The 17,946-nt window shown below is 58.9% G+C and overlaps 8 protein-coding genes across 8 annotated transcripts; 5 read left to right on the top strand and 3 right to left on the bottom strand.

Moving 5' to 3' along the window:
* Window positions 1-1,355: 1,355 nt before the first annotated feature.
* BDZ90DRAFT_233399 (eukaryotic translation initiation factor 5A) lies at window positions 1,356-2,624 on the top strand. The gene is made up of 4 exons (XM_025506617.1): window positions 1,356-1,395; window positions 1,621-1,746; window positions 1,824-1,989; window positions 2,073-2,624. The coding sequence occupies exons 1-4, from the start codon at window positions 1,393-1,395 to the stop codon at window positions 2,252-2,254; spliced, it is 477 nt and encodes a 158-aa protein (XP_025360878.1). The 5' UTR covers window positions 1,356-1,392; the 3' UTR covers window positions 2,255-2,624.
* An 810-nt stretch (window positions 2,625-3,434) lies between these two features.
* BDZ90DRAFT_233401 (hypothetical protein) lies at window positions 3,435-5,035 on the top strand. The gene is made up of 2 exons (XM_025506618.1): window positions 3,435-4,916; window positions 4,987-5,035. The coding sequence occupies exon 1, from the start codon at window positions 3,500-3,502 to the stop codon at window positions 4,757-4,759; it is 1,260 nt and encodes a 419-aa protein (XP_025360879.1). The 5' UTR covers window positions 3,435-3,499; the 3' UTR covers window positions 4,760-4,916; window positions 4,987-5,035.
* On the top strand, window positions 4,794-7,010 carry BDZ90DRAFT_233403 (hypothetical protein). Its single transcript, XM_025506619.1, has 3 exons — window positions 4,794-4,916; window positions 4,987-5,526; window positions 5,600-7,010. The coding sequence occupies exons 1-3, from the start codon at window positions 4,798-4,800 to the stop codon at window positions 6,855-6,857; spliced, it is 1,917 nt and encodes a 638-aa protein (XP_025360880.1). The 5' UTR covers window positions 4,794-4,797; the 3' UTR covers window positions 6,858-7,010.
* BDZ90DRAFT_280793 (NAD(P)-binding protein) lies at window positions 6,815-8,060 on the bottom strand. The gene is made up of 2 exons (XM_025509313.1): window positions 7,092-8,060; window positions 6,815-7,010 (listed from the first exon to the last, which is right to left on the bottom strand). The coding sequence occupies exons 1-2, from the start codon at window positions 7,903-7,905 to the stop codon at window positions 6,982-6,984; spliced, it is 843 nt and encodes a 280-aa protein (XP_025360881.1). The 5' UTR covers window positions 7,906-8,060; the 3' UTR covers window positions 6,815-6,981.
* A 157-nt stretch (window positions 8,061-8,217) lies between these two features.
* BDZ90DRAFT_50676 (hypothetical protein) lies at window positions 8,218-9,420 on the top strand. Its single transcript, XM_025509632.1, has one exon. The coding sequence runs from the start codon at window positions 8,613-8,615 to the stop codon at window positions 9,288-9,290; it is 678 nt and encodes a 225-aa protein (XP_025360882.1). The 5' UTR covers window positions 8,218-8,612; the 3' UTR covers window positions 9,291-9,420.
* A 2,430-nt stretch (window positions 9,421-11,850) lies between these two features.
* BDZ90DRAFT_222313 (MFS general substrate transporter) lies at window positions 11,851-13,825 on the top strand (the record flags this gene model as incomplete). The annotated part of the gene is made up of 5 exons (XM_025504522.1): window positions 11,851-12,032; window positions 12,119-12,574; window positions 12,667-12,878; window positions 13,027-13,310; window positions 13,388-13,825. The coding sequence occupies 5 exons, from the start codon at window positions 11,851-11,853 to the stop codon at window positions 13,823-13,825; spliced, it is 1,572 nt and encodes a 523-aa protein (XP_025360883.1).
* Window positions 13,826-13,923: 98 nt separating this feature from the next.
* Window positions 13,924-14,931, bottom strand: BDZ90DRAFT_205280 (membrane fraction protein; the record flags this gene model as incomplete). Its single annotated transcript, XM_025503930.1, has 3 exons — window positions 13,924-14,445; window positions 14,519-14,692; window positions 14,767-14,931. Coding segments are annotated over 3 exons (861 nt in total), but the record flags the coding sequence as incomplete, so codon positions are not given.
* Window positions 14,932-15,518: 587 nt separating this feature from the next.
* On the bottom strand, window positions 15,519-17,491 carry BDZ90DRAFT_222074 (Allantoicase; the record flags this gene model as incomplete). Its single annotated transcript, XM_025504512.1, has 3 exons — window positions 15,519-16,322; window positions 16,390-17,022; window positions 17,096-17,491. The coding sequence occupies 3 exons, from the start codon at window positions 17,489-17,491 to the stop codon at window positions 15,519-15,521; spliced, it is 1,833 nt and encodes a 610-aa protein (XP_025360885.1).
* Between the last annotated feature and the right edge of the window lie 455 nt (window positions 17,492-17,946).

Raw genomic sequence — 17,946 nt, forward strand, 5'->3', positions numbered from 1 at the left:
TGCGCCGCCGCCTCTACTGCCGCGGCTGCTGCTGCTGAGGCGGCCTCATCCGTGCTGGTGCTGACGCTATCGCTGCGCTTGAAGCCGGCAGCGAACTCGCTGAGGGCGGATGCTGTCTGGGCGAGGTTGCTGGGTAGATGGCCTAGGACGTGACGCGCCTGTTCATAAAGTGAGGCCGTTGAGCCTTCGTAGCTTGTTCCGGTGGCTGCGCGAGCGAGCAAGGGACGACGTCGTGGTGAGTGGTGAGTCAGACAAATGACCGTAAAGCCACCATTTTGAGGCGCAAACTCACCCTGACCTCCTGTTGCCGTCGCACGCTATTGGTACCCAGGACGATGGCGTTGTCAGCTTGCCGTTTCCGCTCTGATGTCACTGAGCTCCCTCCCACTCACCGCCGCCTCTACAATCTTTGCTAGCTGCTCTGGATCCCAAGATGCAATGAGCTCCTGTGTCTGTTGTTGCGCATTGGCGTCGTGCTGCGCGGCGGCTACAGATGAGGTCGAAGTCGAAGTCGAAGACCCCGCAGCATTGGTAGCATGGGAGGTGGCAGTGTTCCCACCCTTCACAGCGACTGAGCTACTCTCAGCCTGAGCTGCTCCACTATCGTCCTCCTCGCTATGGTCGTGATGACGTTGTTGCGCAGAGGCAACCATCTCTGGCTTCCTTCCACGCAGCGACCTCTCTTTGTGAGTTGAGTCTCGAGGGGCTGATCGGATGTGGGGACGAACACGTGATGGTGATGTAGCAAGGCCGCGAGTCAGGCCAAAAGACACGGACAGGCTAAGAGACGGAGATTCGAGGGCGACTTCCGCTCCGGCCCCTCACCTCACGCTCAAGCTACCACTCAACCGTGGCGACGAGCAGCAGGCAGCACGTAAGGCGATGATAACCATAGAGAAGACTGTGGCTACGAGCTCAGCGCCATGATTGTAGATGCCTCGACGGCCGTCCCACCCCACCGCTTCCAGGCTGTGATGTTGCGCTGAGGCATAGCCACCCACGACCTTGGAGTGACGATTGCTGCTGTTTGACGGCTACGACTTCTCACCCTCCTCGTCCAACATCATTCTGATTGATTGTCCACTGCTGCATTTCTCAGCCATGACCACGACCTTGTATCCTGCTCCTTGGCCATTCGCTGCTGGCCGTCTTGCTCGCCCTTCCTTCCTCTCTCGCGCTTTCGCAGCTTTCGCTCCCGCCGCCTCTGACACAAAACGGCGCGCGCAGGCGGCAGAGGACGAGAGGAGGAGCTCAGACAGAGCCAAACGACGAGCCGTGCCTCGCTCGCTCTCGTCGGGTGGGCTGGTCAGGCCAGTCCAATTGCACTTCTTCGTCGCCCTTTCCTTTTGCCCTCATCACCACCACCACCTCCCACTCTACTTTAATTTCATCATGGTGAGCACAACGCGCGCACAGAGTTGTCAGGACGACCAGAGATGTTGCAGGGTTGGGAGAAGGCATCAGAAAGCGGTCATCGGCATCGCTGCCCTAGGCTGGTGAAAGAGACGGCATGACCAATCGGCCTTTGAGTCGCCCCACGGTTGTGATGACCTTCCACTCGACGCAAATATCAGAGAGCTCACACGACACATTCCACCTCCGCCTTCCCCGCCACTACAGTCTGACGACGAGGCCCACAACGTCAACTTCGAGACCGCCCATGCTGGGTCGTCTCTGACGTTCCCCATGCAGTGCTCGGCCCTCAGGAAGAACGGACACGTCGTCATCAAGGGACGTCCCTGCAAGGTGAGCACTGGCGCTGATACTCGACACGACAATCGTTGCCTCTTTTGCTGACGACCGCATCCCCTGCGCACGCACAGATTGTCGACATGTCGACCTCCAAGACGGGCAAGCACGGTCACGCCAAGGTCCACCTCGTCGCTACTGACATCTTCACTCAGCGCAAGTACGAGGACATCTCGCCCTCGACCCACAACATGGACGTCCCCAACGTCCAGCGCCAGGAGTACCAGCTCATCAACATTGGTGCGTGCCGAGCCTTCCGCAGCTTTCCCCTCCCTCTTCAATGCATGCTGACCCTCATATCTAACTTATCCTTTCATCTGCAGACGACGGCTTCCTCAACCTCATGACCGCCGACGGCAACGGTAAGGACGACGTCAAGGTCCCCGAGGGCGACCTCGGAGACTCGATCCAGGCCGCCTTTGACGACGGCAAGGAGATCCTCGTCACCATCGTCTCGGCCATGGGTGAGGAGCACGCCCTCGCCTTCAAGGACGTCACCAAGTAAGCATAGGTGCCCTTTGTCAGACGGGGTTACTTTGCGGGATGACGGAGATGAAGGTCATAAAACAGAAGCTCTCGGCAGGGCGGGGGAAGAAGAGGGTGAGCTGGAGAAAGTGTAGCGGTGCTCTGGCGAACCGCGTTGTTGGATGCCTTGGACCTCGCTGGAGTCATGACCATCAATGACGTCCATCCACGTCCTTGTGTTCCCTTCTACCGCCTTTCCCGTGCGTCTTCTGAAAAGATTGTTCGTTTTCAATGTCCTCATCGTGCGACGATCCTGCGTACGTGTTTCTGACAGCGCCGCTTGGCTGTGAGACTCGTGTCGTGACACCAGGTTGCACAGAGCCGGACATGACCTTGAAGATATCTGGCTCGTTCGCATTGCGCATTGCTCTCATCTCCCTTGAGGAGCAGCTTTAAAGCGTCTTGATGCATCATGGTGACTTGGAGCAGTACAAAGGCAGGCGGTGCGGGCCCACCGCCCACTGGCTCGCCCTGGCTCACTCCACTCTGTGCGGGCTTCATCGACGGACTGGACGCGTGAAGCGGACTTGACCTCGCGCTTCTACTCTCTTTGCTGCTCCTCATCATCATTTCGTTTCCCTGCCTTGCATCGCCTGCCCTCTGGTGGCTCGAATAGACCATCATGGCGTCTGAACAGGATGTAGTGTGAGGATTTGCGCTGCCATTGGAATGTCAGGTCGCCGCGAGCTCACTCGATCCTCCTCCCTCACGCCTGGCCTTGCAGGCAGTTCATGAGCATCGCCCAGTGCGATGCTGACACGGCGCGGTCGCTGCTAACGGTGAGCACTGCGCCAGACATGAGCCAACCAGCTAGCTGCTCAGTACTGACTTGCCATAGCGTTCTCCTCTCACCCCTCGCCCTGCCGAACGCAGCGCTACAATGGCGATGTGGAACGAGCGATGAGCGCCTACTTCGATGAGGGGGCCCAAGCATCGGCGACGCAGATTGGGCCGCAGCCACAGAACGGCAATGGGTGGGGCAATCTCGGCCAGCTCGATTCGTCTGGTACGCAGGCAAGGCCTCCCTCTCCTAAGCGCCCCACATCTCCGGTCAATGGTATTGGAGGTGGTGGAAACTTTACGGGCAAGGGAGGTGAGTGTCAGCGATGAGCGCTGCTAGAGAGATGACTCGCTCAGACGCCTCTCCCGCACGCTCGCAGACCGCAGCGATCCAATCGATCTCTCAGGTGCAGACGGGTTCAATGATCCCGAGCTACAAAAGGCAATGGAGGCCTCGATGCAAGACCAACGTCCGCAAAGGGGTCAGGGTGCAAGACAAGGTGCTGGGGTAAGTGGGCGCGCGAGCTTCTCCAGTGATGAAGGCTGTTACGGCTACAGCGACGAGGAGGATGACGATGACTTGGACATGGAGACAGATGCCGACGCAGAGCAGGACGACGAACAGGGCGCAGAGCATGCAAGGCCTCAGAGGAGAGGCTTGGGAGCCAAGCGCAAGCAGACACACCAGCAGCAAATGTATGGCAGGAAGAGCACAGGCAAGCGACTCCATTACAGCTGCAATACCTCTCGTGGCGCTTGGTCACCTCCTGATATACCTGCTAGCCAATTCAGCGACAACAACAGCGCAGCGACAGAAGACAAGGACTGGGCCCTAGGCCAGCAACGTCGCCAAGCCCCACCGCCCGGGCCTGTTCGCCATTCTCTACGTTTACGAGATGCAGCATGCAGGGAGGGTCACGAGAGGATCTGTAGCTCCAGCGTCTCAAATTCTCTCACCTCATTTGGGCCGCGTAAGGCCACGCTGCGCCAACCCAGCCCTCCGCATCCCTACAAAGACGACATCTTCACGCCTCAGAAATGCACGAGCCAGAAGCGGGCGCTGACCAACCTTGCTACAGCCAAGGCCCGGGAGGTTGCTCAAGCAGGCGCTGTCAATAGCGATGGAGGCGGCTGCGATTGCGAAAATGAAGCTGGACCCTCCATGAGCCGCCGAGGCGCTTCCAATTCGGGCAGAACCACCAAGCCCAGGGCTGCTACTGTCAAGAAGCCTATCCCCAAACCGAGTCTCCCGCTGGAGAGCAGCAGCGACGAGCATGGCGCCAATGGCGATGACGACCGACCACCTCGTTCCCTCTTCGACCTCGTGGCCAAGCAGAGGCAGAACTCGAAGTTCACGCATCGCAAAATGGGCAGGAATACGTGGGCGAACAAGCTAGCAAGCGCAAATGCGGTATGCATCAAGCGACGTGGCTGGTCTGCTCTTCAAATCTTTTCGCTCGTACATCTACTCCACTTCACTCTCGTGCACCACCCTTACGTATCGGGGTCGGACCGGTCGACGATGAAGTCATTGGCAAGCAAGCTTCCGTCTTCTATGCTGCTCGTGCCTCCGACCAAGCCCAGGCGCAGGCGCGACACGCTGTCCTGGTCTTGCCCTTTGGCAGCTCTGGTCCTCAATCGTCCTCCATGCCCGTCTACGCCTTCAACAATCTTACCCCACTGCAAGGCACCTGACCGGCGCTGACCCTTCATTTCTCCCTTTCCTCGCACCCGCCGCAGGAGATGTCCGACGAGGAGGCCATGGAGCAAGCAATCAAGGCGAGCATAGGATTCGACCAGCAAAACGCCTTTCAGGCTCCACAAGATTTCCAGCTTCCGCCACAGAGGCGACAAGATGGGCAGTGAGTTACGGGCGCGTATTCCTTCCGGCCCAGATCCGATCTCACGTCATCCTTGACCCCTATTTCGCAGCCCAACCGCTCTTCTGTCGCCCATCCCTGTCCTTTCCAGCATCGCTCTCCTCCTTCAAGCCGTCCTCGCATGTCCGAGCGCCCGTCGTGCTCTCCTGCACTTCCGCCCAGTGGACGAGCGCGTCGTCTCTTCGTCATCATCCTCAACACACAGCCTCTCCGGGTACAATCAAGGCTTCTCACCGTCTGCCCTCGCGTACCGCCAAAACTCAGACTATCGTGCCCTCGAAACCTCTGTCCGTTCTGGATTCGAGACGGCCTGGCGTACTCAGATCTTGGCAGGATTTGCAACATTAACAGGTCATGCAGCATGTGCTATCGGTGATGTGGCAGCTGATGTGCCTCAGGAGACGCTGAGGAAGGCCAGTAGAATTGGCGTAGCTGGTGGCGAGGGTAGTGCAGAGGTGGTGTCTTCCTACTACAAGCATTTGACGGGAAGCTGGTATGATGCAAAGCGATACGTCGAGGAGGTGGGCTGGGAAGGGATGCAGCAGCAAGACGGCGAGGCTGCAGTGAGGCGGCCGTGGGAGCTCCTCAAAAGGTGAGCGACGCAAGATGGCACAGAAACGATCTCCTCGTCCGACACGCTGACCTCAGGCCCCGCGCACTCTTAGGACCTTTCACTCCGTTGGTACAGCCCAGCCGCCATCCCCTACGGCACGAGATCGCCTCGAAGACCAAAATGCAGTTGAGGTGGCTCTGCACCCAGATGGGGCTGGCCCTACAACAGTTACCGCCGCACTGGCGACCTCTCTGGCTACTCGCCAAGCTTCCATCACGCAAGCCTCAAATGTGCTTGCGTTCTCCATTCTTCCTTCCTCACGAGCGACGTCGCCATTCGGACCAGCTCCAGCCCCAAGCCAAGGGGCGGGACCATCGACGTCACCGGCATCCCGTATCAGCATCGAGCCCGTCATCTACCTCGACAGATTCATGTGGGAGCGCCGCTGCCATCTTGACCTCTCCGCACAGAAGAGCCAAGAGGAAGAGCTGGCGCTGCGCCAAAAGACAATCAATGAGCTTGAAAAGAGGCGCAATGAACTCTGCAACCATGATGGTGCGAGTACAGCTGCGCTTCTCCGCCAGTCGGTGGACTATTTGGAGAACAAGGCCCAACGCAAGGCAGGGATGACCAACGGCAGCAAAGGCGATCAAGATGGAGAGGCGGGGGACCGCCTCCATCTCGAGCAACGCCGAGAAGCGGTCGCCTCTCTGGCTTCTATCCTGACCGCCCTTGACCTCGAGTCAGCCCGTCTCTCGGAGTCCATCAGCTCACAGCTCACCGATCTAGGCGAGGCTCGGCGCTCCATGCTCCGCGAACAGGATCAAGTCTTCGAAGGGGACGAGTGGAAGACGATGCCCTACAGACTCAGGGCTGTGCTTGCCACCAAGGCGAGCGGGATGGCATCGAGTGATGTGGTCTATTTTCGTGCCGGGCGGTCGGGAGGCTGGTGGAAGAGTGAGGGGCAGGGGGAGGTCGTCTCGCTCGAAGAGTCGGAAGTCTTGGCTTCCACGACTAGCGGCGACAACAACGGCACGGCGAACTCCTCGTCAGCAGTCGCACCCTCAGCGATTCCGTACTATCTCCTCTACAACGTAGCGTCAGAGGACGAGGATACAGACGAGCAAGAGGAGGAGAAGTACGTCCCACCGGTATTGCGCGAGGCTGTGGAGCAGGACAACGAGGTGTTGGACGGGATGCTGCTGTCGCTTGGGGCGGGTGATACGGAGGGAATAGATGCGGATGGAGATGCGACTATGGTAGCAGACGCAGAGGCAGAGAGGGGAATATCGAGCAGCAAGCCAGCCGACGAGTCTAAGCCGTCAGTCGTGCCGGCACGCGAGGAGATAGAGCAGAGTGCTGAGACGTAGCGATGGACAGATCTCCTCAATCGATCAGTCGAGGTCGCACGACCGGCCTTTGCGGAAATTGTGGGCGACAAATATATTCTGCTTTTAGCAAGCAGGATCGTCCCCGCAGTGTCAATAACCGTGATCAAAGACCCTTGCTCTTGATGAATTGGGCTGAGAGGGGGAGGGATGGGGCCAAAGGAGCGATTGTCAGCAGCACGTCGCTTTGCGTCTCCCTTCTCACCTCGTGCTTACCGTACTGGCTCTCGTAGTCAGGATGCCATCGTGACAGCGCAGGCCTGTCCTGAATAATGTCGTTGACATTGTACTCCATCCTCGCTTGATCAAGGGCAGTAGGCGTGTCGTTGTCTGGGCACAGAACGTAAAAGGCATCCCTCGACTTGTTGATCTTCTCTAGGCAAAAGTCGGCCGTCTGCTCAGCGCTCCACGCTCCCTCTGGCTTGGCCTTGCCACTCTTTGCGCCTGTGAGACCTGTGTGCACCCAGCCAGGGATGAGCAGGTGAACACTGATGTTGCCCTTGGTCACCTCGTCCTGACGAAGCTCATGGGCGAGCTGCTCGGTGAAGACTTTGGTCGCGGCTTTGCTGATGTTGTATGCTGCTCCTGAGCCAGGAGGGGTGGTGATGCCCTGCTTCGACCCGGTATTGCAGATCAAGGCCGGCTGGCCTCCCTGCTTTATCAGAGGCAAGAAAGTGTGGACCGTATTGACCACTCCATGGAAGTTGACATTCATTATCCTCTCCCACCCTTCAGGATCAGAGGCCTTGGTCGGTCCGCCGACACCAGCATTAGCATGGAGAATGGAGATGGGCTTGCCAGGAAACTTGGTGGCAATGGCATCGCGGAAGGAGGCCAGGCTCTCCTTGCTGGTGACGTCGACGGGCAAAGCTTCGATGCCGTTGGGAACAGCTCGGAGCGCAGAGTCATCGCTATCACCTACGGCTACGCGAAGCCCTTGCTTGGCGTAGAGCTGCGCGAGGGCGAGGCCGATACCAGAGGCGCCTCCTGTAATGACAGCTACGTTTCCTGATTTGATTGCTGGGTGCATTGCGAGCGGCGGCAGCGGTGATGTAGGTGGTGTGATGTGACGACGACTGCGAGCTGATAGCCACCACGGCCATTTCTTCCCGTTGATGTGGAGCTCTCACGTCCCTCATTGCCGTTCTCGCTAAGCTCAGGCCCGAGCTAGCTGGATGATGATGGCCGCCTGTGGGGGGCCGCGAGCTGAGGCGGGGCGCGGCTTCTGGACCAAGACTTGCGTCAAGACAGGCTGACTGGAAGCAGCAGCTTGAGCGACTTGAGCGACTGTGGCCATCTGCCTCCGCACGCGCCGCCTGCCGGGCGGGCAGGCCAAGGCAAGGCGGGAAGGCCAGAGGCTGATGAGGGCGAAGGCGCCGCCGACTGAGTAGCAGCATCCAGTCGTGCCTCGTCGTCTCGTGTCGCTTGCTCCTTCTCGTCTTTGCTATCTCATCTCATCTCCATCGCCATTTGTCGTCGCCCGCGACACACGCACACATCAATTGAGACGGCAGGGCGGCGCTCTCATCTTTCTATTCTCCATCGTCGTCCTCTCTTGTGCATCACATAGACGGGCACCAATCGCTGCTCCCCTAACTCGCGCGGTCCTCCACTCGCGTTCTCCTCCTCCATCTCCTCCTTCCCTCCTCATCTCATCCTCCCATTCCACATTTCATCGGGCCCTGATCTTCTATCGCTCTCGCTCCTCGCGTCTGCGTCCTTGTATCGCCTCAACTCATGGACTCGCCCTACCTGAGTAGCCACGGCTCTCCGGCTTCTCCTCGTCTCTATCGCACCGCCGGCTCCTCACCTCAGCAGGCGTTCAGCAACGCCTTCTCTCAGGCGCAGCCCCAAAATTTCCTCAACGCTTTCCACAACGCTCAACAGCATCACAACAATCATCAGCAGCAAGGTCAATCCTCCGCTTCGCAGGGAACGCTGCAGGGCATCCCCAAATCTGGACCTGCTGCGCTAGACTATGCCAGTGCTCAGCTAAGCAACTACGCTGCTGCTCAACAGAATATGTACAACGGCAGTCCATCGACCCCTGGTGGATCAAACGCAAACGCCTCGTCACCCAACGCTATGGGCTCCTTCCCTCCTCAGCTGTCGCAGCTGCCCCCAGGCATGGACTTTAGCAGCATGACGCTGCATTCGGCCAATTCGTCAGCGCCGGCCTCGGCAGCTTCGTCCCCTGGTTGGACACATCGTCGCCTGCCGTCGTCATCCTCATCTCAGCAGCAATCCACTCACACGCACAATCCACGCATTGCAGCATCAGCTGTAACGGGCAAGCGTCTCAATTGGGGCGAGATGATTTGTGCCACCATCTATCACTCGGAGCATGGCAGGCTCGTCATTCAGGATTTGTTCGAGCAGATGTGCAAGCGCTTTCCAGAAGTGCAGGAGTGGTGAGTTGACCAGATTCCAAAGTGTAGCACTGTGTCGCACCACGAGTTGACATTCTCCTCCTCCAATTGTCTCTTCGTAGGGCCTTTGGCAAGGACTGGGAAGCACGCGTTAAGAACCGCATCAAATCAACTCTTTCAATCAAGGGACACCTCTTCATCAAGGTCCCGCGACCGCCGTCAGCAGCCGGAAAGGGCTCGTGGTGGACCCTCTCGCAAGAAGCGCAAGATGCATTCCGTGAGAATCGACTCGCTCCACTCCTTAAGATGAGCAACGGTGGACCCGCCTCAGCATCACATCCGCGCTCCAACTCGCGTGGTGGAACAGACGGCTTTGTGATGAGTGCGGTCACCAGCGCAGCCCCGAGTCGCTTCAACTCGCCCGGCCCAGGATCAGGCGCAGCAACGCCCATCAAGCAGCACGCTAGCGCGCATCCTCTGGCACAGCATCCCATTGGCGTTTCGTCGGGCTCGGGGTCAGGTTCCCCCTCGATGCAAGATCACCAAGCGCGTCAGGCAGCTCAACTCGCCCAACTACAAGAGCAGCTCCTCAAGCAACAGCAGGCCCAGCGCGACGCCTTGCCGGGCAGCTACGATCCCAATGCTCCTCCGAGTAGCGGTACCAATATGCCTTCCCTCTATTTCGATCAGCAAGGCGCGCAAGGTCAAACGCCATTCGGCAGCTTTCCAGGCGGACAAGGCTTCACGCCCACGGATAATGACAGCTTCCTTGCAGCCCTCTCAGCCTTTCAAAATAGCAGCAACAGCAACGATGCGGCGATGGGGGGCATCCCAATGCCAGGTGGTGGCTCAATCAAGTCGCCCTCTGGTGGCAATGCAGGAACGTCCTTTGAGAGTGGCTCGTTTGGCGCAACGCTCAACGCTCTCTCCGCCTTGGATGAGCAGCGTCGTCGCGATCTGATGCGGATGAGCGATTCGAGTGGCACAGAGTCGTACGACTCGTCTGGCGCGAGTGCCTCGGGCGGCTCAGGTGGTGGCTCCTCCTATGGTATTGGCTCACCGCAGAGTATTCCGCACTTGGGTGGGCCGCAGAGCATGCCTTTCCCTGCAGCGCGCTTCGCCGGTCCGGGGAGCATGGGTCCCATGCCTCCCACAGCAGGTGGTGGGCTCAACCAGAGCCAGGGCGCCGCAGGTGGTGGGTCGGCACTACTGCAGAGCCCCTTTGATCCGAGCGCTAGCTTTGCGACCCAGCAGCAGCAGATGCAGTCTGGCGCGAACAGCCAGCAGCAACAACAGCAGCAACAGCAGCAGCAGAATCAACTGCAGCAACAACAGCAGCTGTTTCTTCAATCCCTCATGGCAGCCGGTGGAGGCAACCCTGCCGGGAACAATCCCTTTGGCGTCAGTCTGCCGGGTGGATACGCCATGCCTGGCGCCAGTGGTGGCCAGGGCTTCTACCCCGCTTCCTCGTCGTCAGGCAACGGCAACGACCCGCCCATCGCCCCTTCTCCTGCGGACTCGACTAGCGCCTTCTTCGCTTTCACTCCTGCGACGGGGCCCGTCGACTCAAATCCACAGTCCAGGGAGGGGACGGAGGGGCCGTCTGGCGCCTTTGCGGATGGTGGAGGGGAATCGGCTTTAGGCCCTATGGTGGGGAATAAGCATCGTGCAGGCAGGACGGGTAGCGTCAGTGGTAATGGGAACGGAGCGAATGGGAGTGGGACCGGAAACGGCAGCCAGGAAGGGCAAAGCGGGGGCAATGGATTGCAAAGGGTAGACGAGAGCTTCAGCTTACCCCCACCGGCTCAGAGGCGTTGATCGCGAAGGAGCGCTATTGGGGCGCAGCCGACTCCCTCTTCGGTCACGTACGCTGCCATTCCAGCGACGCATCCTCTTCGTATCCATCCGAGTCACCCGTCTCGTGGTTCCCCTCCCCTCCCTCCATGCACAGTGTCGTCTCTTTTATCCATCGATTGTTCCCCAGCTCCCCTTCCGGGCCGAAGCCTAGCCCCTTCATGTCATATCCGCTCCTGCCACCCTTTTTACGTCTTCCTCTAGAGAACTCAGCGACCGCTTATCCATACTGCGGCCTAGCGCAAGAGTGACATGACTGACAGAATGAGGGCGATGCGCTCCCTCCGCGATGACCAGGTGTGGCCATCACGGCTTGCTACCGCTACCGCTAGCGCTGCTTCGACTTCTCCCACCACTGCTTCGGGCTCAGATTACCCGAAGAAGCGCTGAGTCCGCCAGGAGCCGGGGAGAAAAAGACACCGGCATCTCGCCTGAAGCTGCCGCCCTCTGCAGACGGCATAGTGCGGGGTTGCTTCCCGATTGCAGTCAGAGGCAAAAAGAGTCAAGTGTCGCGTCCTCGCCCCACCTCTCCCTTCTTTCCTCTCTGCATCCTGCTCCTCCTCATCTTCGCCCTGCATTCATCTACGATACCCAGAAGGATGGCCTCTCCACCTGCCTATTCAACTGGCTCTTCGGACGAGGGCAATGACAAGCTCGCGCCTGCCGGCTCTCTACCCGCAGCTTCTTCCCAACCTCAGCCCTCTGCAGTTGCCGCCACTTCCGAATCGACGAAAGATGTGACGGCGCAAGAGATGCTTGCCACAGATGGCACAGGCGTCGATAAGGCCCTGGTGGATCGCGTGCACACGCATGGGACAGACGATCTCTACCCTGATGGTGACAGGGAGAAAGTCGCCTTCACTGAAGAGGAGTTGACGATTGATGAGGCGCAGAAGAAGCGCATTTTGAGGAAGGTCGATTGGGCCCTTGTTCCGTGAGCACAGAATAGTCAGAGCGAAAGCCTTGGACGAGAGAGAGTGCTAACATCGTTGATCTGCCCGCCTCGCTACGCGTCCGCAGCTACTTCTCCCTGCTCTACCTCCTCTCTTTCCTCGATCGCGTCAACATTGGACAAGCCAATGTTGCAGGGCTCACACCAGCGCTCGGGCTCAAGGGCAACGAGTACGCAGTTGCCCTCTCCATCTTCTTCGTCGCCTATGTCATCGTCGAAATACCCTCCAATTGGCTACTGAAGGCGATGAAGCCTCACCGCTTCGTACCGCTGATCATGATTGCATGGTCCATCGTCATGATCCTGATGGGAGTAGTCCAGAACGCTGCTGGCCTGATCGCCACACGTTTCTTCCTCGGTTTTGCCGAAGGAGGCCTTTACCCTGGATTGAACATGCTCCTCTCCACCTGGTATCCACGCTCCAAGTTGAACCTACGCGTAGGCCTCTTCTTTGCTGGCGCAACACTGGCAGGTGCTTTCGGTGGCATCCTAGCATATGGGCTCCGTCACATCCAGACAGGAGCGTATGATACTCCTCAGCAGTGAGTCGGCGACGCGACGAGCTTGCCGCAGTCCGAGGCTCACCAGCATCCTCTCCTGCACTCCGCTATGATAGGGGCTGGAGATTCATCTTTTTCATCGAAGGCGCGATAACCTTCGTTTGTGCTATCCCTGGCTACTGGATCATCGTAGACTTCCCTGGAGACAAGCAGAAGTTCCTCACGGAGCAGGAGGCGGCTCAATGGACTCGCGTGCTCCAGCAAAGCCAAGGTGTGACAAATGCACAGCTCCCTTTCACTTGGAAGCAGGTCAGGCAGGCATTCAAGGGTGAGTCAGCATGTCCAGCTGCGAAGATGGATCCGCGGCGCATGTCAGAAGGGCATTGTGGACGCGTTGGACTGTCAAGTAACAACTCACACCCTCTTTCTGACCCTTCTTCCCCCTTCCGCTCACCGATTCGGCCACTCGTACCCAGACTGGAAGCTCTATGTGTACAGCATCATGTACCTCTCAATCGCCAACCCCCTCTATTCGCTCGCCCTCTTTACGCCTCAGATCATCGCCGACCTACACGTGGCTGGCGCTGCGGCGACCAATCTCCTCAGCACACCGCCCTACGTCCTCGGCTTCATCACAACTGTTGCGGCGGCTGTGGTGTCCGACCGATACCTTTGCCGCTCTGTGCCCATCATCTGCTGCATGTCAGTCACTCTTATTGGCTACATCATCCTGATCACGGATGTGCCCGCCGGAGTCAAGGTGAGTGAGAGGCGCGCTGAGCGAGGCAGCTCTTTGTATGCAGCTGAAGCCTTCATCCTCTGCCCTGTGCTCGCCAGTACTTCTCCCTCTTCCTCGCCGTCGCAGGCGTCTCCCCCTCGATCGCCCTCGCCATCTCGTGGATCGGCTCCAACTACGGTCCCATCTACACGCGGGCAACAGCCATGGGCCTCTTCTTCTCCATGGGCAACTCCGCAGGCCTCATCTCTTCCAACGTCTACCCAAAGACTGAGTCGCCGCGTTACATCAAGGGCCATGCGATCAATCTCGGCTTCACGGCCCTGGCCATCGTCTGTGCGATCGTGCTCGCGGTGGAGAACAAGAGGTTGAACAGAAAGAGGGACGCGATCCATCCTGCCAAGCCGGATGGGAGCGATGTGGATATCCGAAAGGCGGGAAACGAGGAGGAGAAGGTGAAGTGGGGACTGCAAGGGATGAGCCAGAGGGAGATCGTGGAGCTTGGTGATCATCATCCGGGCTTCCGATACGTGTGGTGACAAAGGGCTGCTGCTTTCATTCCATTCATTATTCTTGCATCTACCTCCAGTCTTCACTTCTCCTGACCTTGGCTCGCCCTCGCTCACAGATCACCACCCTCCAGCGCCCTCACGATTCCCCACGAGCACCCGGCCGCGAGCCCACCAACAGCGAGCGTCGAGACGGCCCCGTACACGAGACCCCACGTATCCGCTCGTCCACCCGTTGCTCTCTGCTTCACTACGCCAAAGATCAGTAGCGTCAAGGCAGTCACCCCCACCGAGACGAAGAGTGCTGTCCTCACGTTGTCGATGAAGATGTAAGGGAAGAGAGGCAGCAATCCGCCGAGGAAGTAGCTCAGCCCGATGAGGAGTGCAGACTGCCATGCGCGGGAGGAGGAGATGGGCTCCAGACCTTGGCCCATGCGGAGCAAGAAGGGGGTGAGGCCGCGCTCCTCCGCAGCAGCGTCGTCAACATTTGCCGTAGAGGCCGGGAGAGGGAGCCCGTCCGCGGCGCCGCGCGTCGTCTCAATGCCCACAAGCTTGTTGGCCACAAGGGCAGCTACGTCCGCGGGTACGCCGTATGGGCCGAGGATGTCCGTCACTTCGTCTGCCACAGCGCTCGAGCAAGAGCGAAGAACCTAAGCGCGGGAACGGCAAACACTGTCAGGTACATGCTCTTCTATCACCATCGCCCTCGGCACTTGCACTCACCCTCTCACGGGTCCTCTTGGACTCAAACTTGTAATGCTGAACCTCAGCCTGTGCCGAGAGGAACCCGCCAACGCCCATGGAGATGGCGCCCGAGACAAGCTCTGCGAAACCAGCGATAACGACTAGCTTGGTAGAGCCTACACCGGAGAGGCCGGCTGTGAGGGCAAAGGGGACCTGCAAAGAAACAGAAGGGGTGATGAGCTTCATGCTTTACCTTAGTAGTAAGGGAAAGGATGCGGCGCACTCACCGTCAAACCATCACTCAGCCCAATGATAACATCTCGCACCACATCCGGGTCAACGAGTGTGCGCTCGTCGTCCGAACCTTTAAGGTCTCGACAACAGACACCACCGCGAAGAGCGTCTACGGGCTGATCGCACTTGGCGTTGCGCACCGAAGAGGAGGAAGAAGCCAGGCCTCCGGTGTTCTCTGCCGCGTCAGCTCCTGTGCTGCTGCCAGTGGTAGCGCCGTACGAAGGGGAGGAGGTCGACCACAGAGGAGCAGACTCGCCGCTCTTGGATGTTCCTGATCGCTTAGGCAGCGAGAGGGAGGTGGCTGCGGATGGACCGCCTTCAGAAGGAGCGCACTTGCAGTCTGAGCAGCCCATGCTTTGACGTCTGAGGAGAAATGAGGTGGGGAGATAAGGTAGTCCGTGGGTAGCTCGGAGATCCGGATGCTGTATGGCTGAGATTGAAGTGAGCCGCAGCGGTGAGATGCTGCTCGGAAACTTGAATGAAGGGAAGGAGAGTTGAAAGTTCAAGGTAGGGTAGGAAAGGCAGGCACGAAGTAATGACAGATGGGAATTGGCGTCAGACAGGTGATTGGGCGGAAAGGGGGAAAAACTAGATTAAAGTGGGGCTGCATGAGGACATCTCGCGTCGCGCTGCCAGATGGCGCGAGTTCTATTTCTAATCAACCGGCCAGGCTGAGCCTCGTTGGCAACAGCCGTCGAGCAAGCGTGGCAGCGGCAGAGTTGCATTGCATGTCCTCGTCGCAGCCCTACAATGTGATCTGAGCAACACTCTCCTCCCACCAATGCTCGTCACAATTCAGACCTGGCTCTCCCTCGCTCTCGGCCACTATGCACGCAAAGTCGAGCGGTCCGTCGCCCTCCTCACCCACGGGCGTCATGGGTAGATGCCACACCCCTGGCCGATACGCGAAGCCCTGCGACCCTTCGGCGACGAATGACTTTAGAGTGCCCAAGTCCGGCTGGTCGGTGTGCGCGTCATTCTGAGCCACCACGACCAGGTAGCGCCCACTGTGATTTGGGGACAGGAGGGGAATAAAGCTCTGGCTCGAGAAGCGATGCCTTTCGAGCATCTTGAGTGGGAGCGACTGAGAGGTGGAAATGTGCGTGGAGTCGCAGCGATAGAGGTGCATGTTGGTTTGTGATTTTGCTGAAGAGGGGAAGAGATCGATGAGCCGTGCTTGATGGGACCATTTGGATGCTGTGCCTTGGTTGACGGCGATGGGGGCTGAGAAGGTTGAGGAGGAGAAGGAGCCGCTGGGCCCCGCGATCACTTGGCCGTAGGGACTGAAAGCGTCTGGTGTCAGAGGGACGGACTGAATGCGGCGGGCGCTCAAAGCGGACGAGGACGCACTTTGGGAAGTCACGGCTGTGTACGCCGCAGTGGCTGCGTTGCTTATAGCGCTGAGGGCGTTGTTGGCCGTAGCTGCTGGCTCGCTCGGAAGAGCCTTGTCCATGAAGCCGGGTAGCGATACGGCGGGCAACTCGCCACTGAAGTTGGCTAGGGGAGCCGCTCGTCGCCCGATGATGCGAACACGCTTGATACCTCCGTCCTGTACGAAGAGTGTGGGAAAGTCAGCCCAACTTGCTAACACAACTTACCATCTCGCTGGTACTCACAGGATGCATAGTCACCCTGACATGGCTATATCGCTTTCCCTCTACATTATCCAGCGCAAAGAAGTGTTGCTTGCCCGGGCCTGTCTTCGATCTCTGCAGCAAAGAGGTCCATTTGCCTCCGTCCACCTCCGCCTCCTCTGCTCCCTCAGGCAGCTCGTCGTTACTCTCAATCCCATGCAGCTCCACGCTCTCTGGGAAGTTGCCGAGGAAGTGCGCCGTATCAATCTCGCAGTAGTTGAGCAATCCTGGTTCGCCAAGCTTGATGACGATCCAGTCGCGATGCCCGGGAGAGCGGCTACGCTTAGTTTCCCATCCGTCGCCCATGTCGTGGCCGCGCCCGGGGAGGAGGACGTTGGGACCTTTGCCGAAGTGCTGATCCGAAGTGAAAACGACTCGACCGCCATTGAGGACATGAGCTAGGTCGAGGGTGTTCAGACGGCTGTCTTGAGAAGTGGATTCTGTGACGCCGAGTCCCACGGAGGGTGGGGTGATGGTGCCGTACACGCGGAAGCGGGCGATGCCGCCATCGGGAATCATATGCAGCTTGATGTGCGTGACTGTTGAGCTGGGTGGAATGGTGAAGAGGTGGCGCTGCGAAGGACCGCAGGGGACGCGAGTGAGAAGAGGCGACCACTGCCGGTGAGCGAGGAAAAGTCAGCATGTCAGTAAATCGCGTCTAGTCCTCGACGCCCCTCGAAGTGCTCACCCTCTCATCTGTAGCCTTCAACCCGCTCTCGTCCTTGTCATCCTCCAATTTCATCCCAAAGACTTCCACCTCGGGCGCCTCATTGCCATTGAAGTGCGCCGTATCGACATCGAATCCTACGACGGAAGCCCCACCCTTGGGTCCCAGCCTCAGGATGACCCAATCTGTCCACTCTGGGTTGTGCCTTCTCGTCTCCCAGCCGTCGAAGAGAGCCCCCTTTGGCCCAAACTGACCCTTCAAGCTTGGTGCCGGCTCTACCTTGAGCAAATCTGAGGCAGGAGCGAACCACTCATCGCTGCACGAGAGGATACGACCTCCGAGCGCGACGGACGAGACTTCGGTGTTGCGTTCCAGCAGGGCGAAGTCGCTGAGGGGAATTTGGCGTTGTGTGGTCATGCTGAGATGGATGCTGAGGATGCTGGTATAGTTGAAGTTGCAGGAGAAAGAAAAAGGAAGAAGGAAGAATTGGCTGTATGCTGCTCGTGCTGCGAGATAAGGACCGTCGAAGGTCAGGCGGCGCTGCCGGGTAGCGCGGGCTCCACCCCACTTCTCGACATCTCCGAGGTCCGACCGACAGACCATGCGACGGACGGAGAGGAGCAACGGAAGGCGGACTCGAGAGACGAGACGAGCCGCGCCACGCCACGCGTCGCGAGAAGGGCAAAGTGTTGGATTCCAATTACGCTGCGAGCCTGCGACTTGGATCCGTGCCACTCCTCCTTTGATCGGTGCATCTCAGCATCTTCGCCCTCATGACAGAGCAATGACGAGGTCTCCGAGCCAGGATGGCAATCAAAGGGAGCGCAGAGGCGACACGACGACATGGCCCTTGACGCAGCCCCCTCTGCACG

This window comes from Jaminaea rosea (assembly GCF_003144245.1).
Source record: "Jaminaea rosea strain MCA 5214 unplaced genomic scaffold BDZ90scaffold_11, whole genome shotgun sequence".
NCBI classification, from domain to species: domain Eukaryota; kingdom Fungi; phylum Basidiomycota; class Exobasidiomycetes; order Microstromatales; genus Jaminaea; species Jaminaea rosea.

Bases quoted from the DNA above. Each gene is read 5' to 3' on its own strand.
- BDZ90DRAFT_233399 (XM_025506617.1), top strand. The intron at 1,747-1,823 runs GTGAGCACTGGC...GCGCACGCACAG, and splicing joins TCAAGGGACGTCCCTGCAAG to ATTGTCGACATGTCGACCTC. The intron at 1,990-2,072 runs GTGCGTGCCGAG...TTTCATCTGCAG, and splicing joins GTACCAGCTCATCAACATTG to ACGACGGCTTCCTCAACCTC.
- BDZ90DRAFT_233401 (XM_025506618.1), top strand. From the start codon at position 3,500: ATGGAGGCCTCGATGCAAGACCAACGTCCGCAAAGGGGTCAGGGTGCA.
- BDZ90DRAFT_233403 (XM_025506619.1), top strand. From the start codon at position 4,798: ATGTCCGACGAGGAGGCCATGGAGCAAGCAATCAAGGCGAGCATAGGA. The intron at 4,917-4,986 runs GTGAGTTACGGG...CCTATTTCGCAG, and splicing joins CAGAGGCGACAAGATGGGCA to CCCAACCGCTCTTCTGTCGC. The intron at 5,527-5,599 runs GTGAGCGACGCA...GCGCACTCTTAG, and splicing joins CCGTGGGAGCTCCTCAAAAG to GACCTTTCACTCCGTTGGTA.
- BDZ90DRAFT_280793 (XM_025509313.1), bottom strand. From the start codon at position 7,905: ATGCACCCAGCAATCAAATCAGGAAACGTAGCTGTCATTACAGGAGGC. The intron at 7,011-7,091 runs GTAAGCACGAGG...TCCCCCTCTCAG, and splicing joins TGACTACGAGAGCCAGTACG to CCCAATTCATCAAGAGCAAG.
- BDZ90DRAFT_50676 (XM_025509632.1), top strand. From the start codon at position 8,613: ATGGACTCGCCCTACCTGAGTAGCCACGGCTCTCCGGCTTCTCCTCGT.